The 8,620-nt window shown below is 44.4% G+C and overlaps 1 protein-coding gene across 1 annotated transcript; it reads left to right on the plus strand.

Annotated features, from left to right (window-relative positions):
• The first annotated feature begins 734 nt into the window (after window positions 1-734).
• Window positions 735-6,972, plus strand: CCDC195 (coiled-coil domain containing 195). The gene is made up of 3 exons (XM_069864896.1): window positions 735-1,002; window positions 2,359-2,620; window positions 5,702-6,972. The coding sequence occupies exons 1-3, from the start codon at window positions 738-740 to the stop codon at window positions 5,832-5,834; spliced, it is 660 nt and encodes a 219-aa protein (XP_069720997.1). The 5' UTR covers window positions 735-737; the 3' UTR covers window positions 5,835-6,972.
• Window positions 6,973-8,620: the final 1,648 nt, after the last annotated feature.

An 8,620-nucleotide genomic window follows, 5' to 3' on the forward strand; every position in this document is an offset into this window, starting at 1 on the left:
TGTTTCCCTTCCTAATGCAAGATTCATGTCTGGTTTGTCTCTCCTTACTCTCCCAGGATGCTGGTGCAGGTGCTTCACTCCAGCGACTCTCCCCAGGTACCCAGGGAGGGGCAGTGGGCTTTGCTTTCAGGAGAACTTTAGTTTTCTTACTCGTCCATCACAGCTGTTGGCATCCTTCACTAAGAGCAGGGGTCTTGTACCGCATCAGCTTTCATTTGGAAATTTAATTTTCCTTTGAGAGATTGTTAATTCTTTTCCAGATGCACAGTGAAAAGGAATAATTCACGCAGTGTAAAGGGAGAGATGAAATGCTGCCCAGCAAAGGGCAACCCCTCCCTTGCTGCAACAATCATTGGCCTTTTCAGGTAACCTGAAGGAAATAGACTCTGCCCTCCTCAGTCCTTTTGGAGAAAGCCAAAGCCCAAGGCAAGCAAGGGGTTGGGAGGGTTTTCTGATGATGCAGCAATATTGTGTTGACACTGATTTATGCAGTGTGTAAGAGGTCAGCTCTGCTCTGAAAAATGAGACCCTGAATGAATAAATCATGGGCCCTCTCTTAGTAACTTGGCAGCTTGGTCCAGCCTTCTTGGTGGTGGGAGCTTGCCCAAGCCCTGCATGTGGGGAGGGATTCTGGAGGCTTTTAAGGGCAGGATCTGCCTGCTGGCAGCTTAGGAGCTTCTCCACAGGGCCGCTCCTTTGGTGGGGGAGCAAGAAGCCCTGCTGTGCCGTGTGGGACCATGGAGGGAAACACACACCTCCTCCAGGTCATCCGCAAGATGCGTTCCCAAATCAACAAGCTGGAGAGAGAAAACAGGGCCCTGAAAGGAGAGCTGCAGATCTGTGGGCAGAGAGCTGTGCCACCAGTGAGACAGGCAGCGAGAGAAGGTGGGAATGGCAACATGAGGAGCCTTGCTAGTGGTGAGGAAGGACCAGCTGACTCTCCAGCATTCCTGCATGGAAGTATCGTGACCGGACCTGCTCCAGCACCAAAGAAGCAGACAGGTACTGAAGGGCCAGGGCTGTCTATGGCTCCCATGTGTGCTGCCTGTGCAGGATCTGCCAGCCCAGCTATTCCACGTCTGCAAGGAGTGGGGGATGAGCCGCTAGCTGTCTGTTTAGTTAACTTGATGGAAGTGCTCTGACCTCCTTCGGTTCCCATGCCCAAAACCACCTTACTGGGTGTCTCACACTTTTGCCTTTTTAGGGGTTACCAGCATCCCCCAGGCTGAGCTTAGTGGAGTATTTTGCTGCTGCTTAAGCAGAAGAGTTCCGTTTGTCTTTGTTAGAGCAGACTTTGACTTACTGCTTTGAGTTTTATGGGCATGGACTATCTCGCCCGTGCATGCCCCCTGTCTGCTCCAGACAGAGAAGGACCAACAGTTGTAATCATGCCGTAACCTCTCTTGCCCTAGCAAAAATGAGAAAAACTCTACAAATAGTAACAAATAGTGACAGGTTGCATACATTACACCAGATGTGCATTTTCTTTTTGCAGATAATGCAGTTAGTTTTGGCTGAGGGAGAGCAGGGCAAACATACAGGGGTATGACACTCTCTTCACAATTTTATCAAAGGGGAATAATGGAAATATTCCTCAGTTACAGAAGTCTAATCAGGACTTCTAGGGGGTTTAGTGAAGCAATAACTAGAATAAAATGTTGTCTGGTGAGAAGTAGTTGCCTAGAACTGGATGTGGTTATTGGCAGGGCCAGGCTGTTGCCTCCTTGTCTGGTGTCTGTCACATCTAGTCTGCTGGAGAACTGCTTCACTAAGCAAGTTCTTGGCATTAGTGTGGTGCATGTTATGAGTCGCAGCTGCTGTTACAGCCCATGTTCTCCACGGGTCCTTTAGCTGACCTAGCTTCAGCTCCACGCCAGCCTCCTGGAGACATCCAGGCTGTGGAAAAACGTCCCCATGAGTTCTGGCAGAGAGAAGTCTATGAAAATGAATACAATAAGCGGCTGAATTGTACTAGTGGATTTATGTGAAGCTAGATGAGTGCTGCAATTGGATAACACTTACTGCCAAGCCCACTGAGCCAAAGGGTCAGGTTATTAGCCTGTGGGCCTCAAACTGGAGCTGCTGCTGGCTATGGATGTCATCAGCTTAGGAATAGCTGACTAGTCTTTTGGCAAGTGTGAAGTGTAGAGTGTTTTCTAACCTTGTGGCTCTTCTTTTCTAGCTGCCTTCTAGGGGAAAGGGTGGGATCCAAAGGGGCTGTTTGGCCTCCTCTGTCTTTCATCCTTCCCATGTACAAAACTGTTTTGAGCCAAAAGAAAGTGATTAAAAATATACCAAGGATATCTGAGTCTCATCATTATTTTTGCTCCTAGCTCTGCTTTTGTCTTTGCTACTCAGATACCACCATGACCGTGCGACGCTACTCCACTGCGTCACCAGCACCTGGCCCTTCCAACATGATGTCTCACCGGGCTGGCAAGAGGTCTCCAAGCAATGAGCTACCAGACACGCCAGGCAGTGCCCTGGCACCAGCCCCTCCCACTGCAGCACAGCTCACCAGCGGAGAGGAGAAAGGGCTTGAAAGAACACCAGTCAGCTCTCTCTCCCACAGTCCTTCCAGTAAAATGAAGCTGTTTCGGGATCATGTCTATAAGTGCAGGTGGGTTCTGTTTGCCTTCACAGCATCACCTGCCTGAGCTGGTTGCAGGTTTCACCTCGTAACATATATGGACAATGCTCTGGTGTTTAGTTCATTATCAGCAAACTCTTTGTGCAAATGAATATGGGCATTGAGCAGATGAGGGACCTCTTGGGTGAGCTGTCCTGCTCCTCCTTGCGATGTGTGAATTTATCAGTGTCAGCAATTTAAATTGAGTGGAGAGAGAGGGAAGGGAGCTGAAATCTTGTCTCTATTACAGTCAGGCAGAGTTTTGCAGACTGATGTGTTGTTCCAACAAGCGAAGCTTGAAAGGGATTTTTAACTTTAAACAAAAAGCATAGAGATATCAAGGATCTCTGAGCTATGCTTTTGAAAATGTGATTAATATGGCTCATAGCTTTAGATGTACTCTATCATATTTCACCTGTGATTGAAACATTACAAGTTAATGCTTTCATCCTTGAGAAAAATGGCTTCTAAATTGAGTGAAATGGCTGCTGGACAAGCCCTGAGTTTCTCTGCTCATTGATGGGAATCTTTCCAACACAGGGCAACAATCAAAGGTAGAAGCCCCGATAATGAGATTGTGATATACCATAGCCCCGTTCCCCTCTGGTGCTGATGTATACGCTCTGGGTTTAGGGCTGATTGTGTCCTGCTTAAAAGTTAGAGTCCAAATGGCCTCAAAGCTTGTGTGTTTGAACAGGGAGAAGTCCAATGCTCTGCCCACCGATGTGTGTCCCAGGGCAGGACTCCGGTAGGCTTTAAATTGGAAGGGGGAAGATTTAGATTAGACATTAGGAAGAAATTCTTCACGATGAGGGTGGTGAGGCACTGGCCCAGGTTGCCCAGGGAATGCGTGGCTGCCTCCTCACTGGAAGTGTTCAAGGCCAGGTTGGATGGGCCTTGGGCAGCCTGGACAGGTCAGAGGTGTCCCTGCTCATGACAGGGGGGTTGGAACTGGATGGGCTTTAAGGTCCCTTCTAACCCAAACCATTCTATGATTCTCTGTTGCCTGCATTGATGTACCCATCCGTGTGGCATGTCATTTCAAGCTTTTATTCGGTACCACTCTCACACACCAATGTGTCCTCAGAGCAGTGCACAGCCCCTCAAATTCCCTGTGCAAACCCTGTTAGGAGCCCAGTTCCTCACTGAGAGGCTGCAAGGAACAACGAGGCAAAGTTTTCATAGGCACCTAAGCTTGATCGTAAGGCTGTTTAAAGGTCAGATATTTTACAGCATTTAAACACCTAAATATAGTCCGTGGCAGGGAATTTGTATCATTTTCAAAAGCAGTCTGACCCTGTAACTCTGGATTTCAGCATAAGCTCTGCTGGGTTCAGGGAAACTTAAGACTCTCAGTGCACATAAACACTTTGGAGAGGAAGCCAGATCACATGGAAAGCGTGTGTGTTGGGAAACACAGTCAGTGTGCAGGAGCAGGAAGGGCAATGGCAAATGCTGCTGCTTTCTCGTAAGGGGAAAGAGAGCTTTCAAAGCAATCAAAATAGCAACGTAGATCTATTACAACTAATGCCTTGGGACCTAGGTTTAAAAGGACCAGTTACCCAGCAGCCAAAGGAATTGTGATGATTATTTTATTGCTATCTTTAGAGCTGCCTTGTCAGCCCTGAACAGCAGTGCCTGTGACACTGTGACTCATGTCCACTCACTGCTGGCTGCTTTAAAAAAAGAAATGGCTATGGAAGAAGCTCTTTACCTTACCCCTTCAGTAGACTGGGTAATATCCTGAAGCATGTGGGACAATGCTTAGACCAAGAAAAGTTCAATACATTTTCTGGTCATAGTGGTGCGCGTTATATACACCAAGTTCTAACACAGACAGCAATCTCAGTAAGCTTTTAACTAGCAGGACAATTTGTGGCAATGAGTTCAGAAAGCTAATTAAACTTAATTTTTCGCAGTGATGATGTTTTTTCCTCCCAGCATGCTGGTCCATGTCAGGTTTTCCTGTTCTTTGTCTGCAGTAGTCTTCTTACGTTTTACTCCAAAGCTTTAATTCTATTTGTAAGGCTGAATATTTTTGCTTTGCAAATAACTCTCAAGGAGCATCACTTGGGGTTTATATAGAGTGTAGGTGCATCCAAGTAATAAAATAATAGCACTGCTAGCAAATCATCACTAATTTGCACATCTACAACATTTTCACTCATATATGCATTATTTATACCAATTGATTCCCACTTTTTTGTAAATAAAAAAAGAAGACTGAATATTTGAATACATTAGGCAGGATAAGAGAGGCTGAGAACTGTTTTCAGGGCTATTATGGTAAAATTAGAACAGTACAAGTTCAGCTTGGTACAAATGTCGACATTGGGGTTCAGCTTTCACCTTCCAGTGGGGCAGCTTTAATTGGTAGGTGAGAAGGGGCAGCGGAACTGTGGAGGTCTTCTGCCCTGCAGGACACCCCTACCTAACCACCAATAAATACTTTGTAGTTTCACGATTTTGCTTTCTCGTGCTCCTCAAGGGCCTGAGCGAGCTGACAGCAGTCGCAGAGGCCAGTCAGAATAAAAACCAAAGCTCTGTAAAACCCAATCCATTTACCTGCCAGACCAGCCAGTTTTGGGACACATAAAGGAATGTGTTTCTCCCTCTGCTTTCACCGCTAGGTTAATTTGGCATGTGCACAGTCACCACTTGCAAACCATTGTTCTCACGCCCTCTTGCAGTACCTGGGTACTGATGCACATAAGCATAAAGGCAACGAAGAACCCCCAGGATCTGTTCGGGTGCATGCGCGTCCTAAGGGTTCTGCGCACGCAGAGCTTTGCACATACGCATCAGGCACCAGAGAGATGTGAGGCTAGACAGAAAAAGGCAGATGCCTCCAGCAGATAGACAGATAGGCAGACAAAACTATGCTTGGTCCCCAGGGAAAAGCACATGAAACCCATTCCAGCAGGGCATGAAATCCTGTCTCCATGCAGTGTGCAAGTGCTGAAAGCATTTACCTTCTGCTTGCTGGATGTTTGGGGTTTTTTTTTTCTTACTTCTTTAGCACATTTTAATAATTTGTAATCCTCATAACGCTTTCTCATTTTTTTTCTCCAGAGGTAAAGTAAAGGCTATTAGTTTCCTCTTACCGATGGATATGTCATCATCTGCTGAAAAGCAAGGTTCCCTCCAAAGCCCACAAAATCATAGTACAAAACAGTTAACTACCATGGCTGAAAAGGATATATGAGCTAGTGAATTTTTAAAGGCCCATTAATTCCCAAGATAAATTGGCCTTAAATGATAGCTGTGTGTCAGGTTCCCTTCCTGCAAAATGCTTTGGCAGGATGCCTACAGAAGATCACCCAGACTGTGTTTCGGGTCACTGGCCGGATGTTTAGCATGGAAATGGAAGCCACGACAAAGCCGTCTGGAAGCCCATACACCGTGATGAAGCCACATGATAGCAAGGTTACCTCTACAAAGTAGCCCTTGCACAACATCTCAGGATCCCTTACCTTAGGACTGCTATAAGCTGGATGTTGAAGCTGGATTTGATGTCTTTGTCGTGAAAAGTGAAAACCATGTCACTGCTTGTGTTTGCAGAGACTCTTGCCAGAGACATATTTGATGCAAATGACAAAATAAGAGCTATTAAAGAGCCCATGGCATGTTCTCTGTCTGTAAAACTTAAAAACTTCACAGTACTAATACAGAAAAGTTAAGAAGGTGTCACAGTGCCAGTTAATGCTACTGTGATTTTTTTGCAGTTCTTGGCAATGACTGCTTACATCCATTTGGGGTTCACCTCTAAGGGAGCACAGGGGACAGCAAGTACTAACCAGGGTGAAAATGTGACTACAAATCTGCTTCTGACTTGGTGTGTTCATTCAGCCAGAGACTAGAAGCTGTACAACAAGCCAAAATATGAAGAATTGTGCATATCAGAATTGTTCAGGAATGGCTTCTCGGCACAGCTTGGATCAAAAATCACTAGCAGAAATTCAGCAAATGGCTGCAAAATAAATGTGAGAGAGAAGAACAAACAGCTTGTAAAAAATGAGGAGTGATTGTTCATTCTAGTCATAGGAGTAAAGATGTGTCCCACGTGTAGTTTGATTTCAAGTATTTATGGAACTAAAATACTGCCCATTGTTATTTCTTTACGTACAGCCAGCAATGATTGAATATTGTACAGAGAGTGCATGAACAGTAAATGGTTGTACTGGTAACTTTGGGGAAGATTTTCTTTTCATTGTCTGTTCTTAGACTCTTGAGCTTTCAAAAGTGAAAGCAGGCACCTGATGGAAAAAAAATAATCCCTTCTGGATTTTCCATGGTGTTTCATGCTTGTATAAAAGTGTGTGCTCCTTTTTTCACCTTGAAATTCACCATGTTTTGACTAGTTAAGTACATTCTTAATATATGCTCAGCAGTGAAGTAACAATTTCAATTTTACTGCTATTTTATTTGTGGATTTTTATGTTCGGTTTGGGTCCATACAGAGCTGCATTGTAATGGCAGAGGTAAGGAATCAAATGCTTCCAGGAAATGCAGTTACAGTTTGGAAAGTTTACTGAGCAGCTCATTTCAGAAGGCATTTACAGATAATTGCTTTTTAAATGTTTTAAAGAGAGCTTCATTATCAGAAACTAGAGGCTGCGTATATGTTCAGTTAAGTATCTAAATCAGGTTGATTCCACTTACCAAAGTAGCAACAAATGTCTTTGAAAATCTGGTCCCTAAAACTTTGGGGTACACAAGCTTTTGACAGTTCATGTTTGAACACGAGGTTTAATAGGATTTGAAAAGCCACAAGCCTCAGACAGCTTTCAAAAGTCTTAACCTGTAAGTTTGCTAAGTCTCAGCTTCCAAGCAGCAGTAGGAATTCTCTTCTCCCACCCTTTTTGGGTCAATTCAATGTAGATCGGTCACTGATACTAAGACTGCCTACTAGTATGCGTATGGCAATGCCACTTGTAGCGGGCTACTGATTCTGATGTCACACAAATGCACATAACTTTGTGTTCGGTCAAGAAATTAAACTCACTGCTCATTTATTAGAGGTATAATGGTCTTAAACTTTTGTATACTTATAAGGAAAAAGAACAGAAAAGGTGAAAGGTGAAAGGCAAAAGAGGGAAAGGAATCAAAGTAGCTATTGACAAATGGCAGTCAATATGTTAATGGAAATATTTATTTTTTAATGATATTTTTGCAGTCTTTGGCAGTGCCCACAGATTTAAGAACACGTGATGGTGCAGAGGCACATTAATTCTTAAAAGCAGTTATACAGAGTTGACCTAGCTCTGCATCTCCAGGAGAACCAGATTGTAGCAGAGGCCACAAAGAAACCACTGAAGGCATCAGATTTACCACAGTACAGCATGAAGTCACTTACCATGGAGCACATACTGGCAGTTAATTCAATATTAAACATTCATAGATTGTTCAGTGCAAAACTGGTGGGAATAAGCAAAGCAAGTGTCAAAATTCAGACAGAGATGTAGACAGCAATTAAGACACGGTCCTTTTCTTTCTTCTTCCCAAGAGGATCCATAGAACTTCAGAAGAGCTCTGGGCTTCTACCTAAAACCACTCTGGAATATTCACTGATGGCCAGACCTGTTGGACAGTTTCCAATTGGAAACTCTTCCTTTTGGAGAAGTGGTCAGTGGTATTCGGCCATGCAGATATGGGACTGCAAAAGCAGCTGAGGCAGCAAGAGGTTCCCTCCTGCATTAGCACTGTCCACTGAGAGATGTACACTCTGGTGTCACGTGTGTGCTTGAGGCTAAGTGGTTACGTATCTCCACAGAGAATGCTGATAAGGATGGAGTCCACCACTGCTGTTTGTTAAATGACGTGTTCTCTGTTCCATCAGCGTGGCTAGTCAAGAGTAGTGAAACACATCTCCAGGTTAGAGACACAAAAGTCTTGTCAGAGTTGATTCTTGACTTATATCAGTGAGATGGTGCTGATTTAACTGTGACTTCACATTTATATCATTGTGAGCGAGAGAGAAAATGGGTATTG

The sequence above is a fragment of the Phaenicophaeus curvirostris genome, chromosome 10 (genome assembly GCF_032191515.1).
Source record: "Phaenicophaeus curvirostris isolate KB17595 chromosome 10, BPBGC_Pcur_1.0, whole genome shotgun sequence".
NCBI lineage: Eukaryota > Metazoa > Chordata > Aves > Cuculiformes > Cuculidae > Phaenicophaeus > Phaenicophaeus curvirostris.

Bases quoted from the DNA above. Each gene is read 5' to 3' on its own strand.
- CCDC195 (XM_069864896.1), top strand. From the start codon at position 738: ATGGAGGGAAACACACACCTCCTCCAGGTCATCCGCAAGATGCGTTCC. The intron at 1,003-2,358 runs GTACTGAAGGGC...TTTGCTACTCAG, and splicing joins AGCACCAAAGAAGCAGACAG to ATACCACCATGACCGTGCGA. The intron at 2,621-5,701 runs GTGGGTTCTGTT...TTTTTTCTCCAG, and splicing joins GATCATGTCTATAAGTGCAG to AGGTAAAGTAAAGGCTATTA.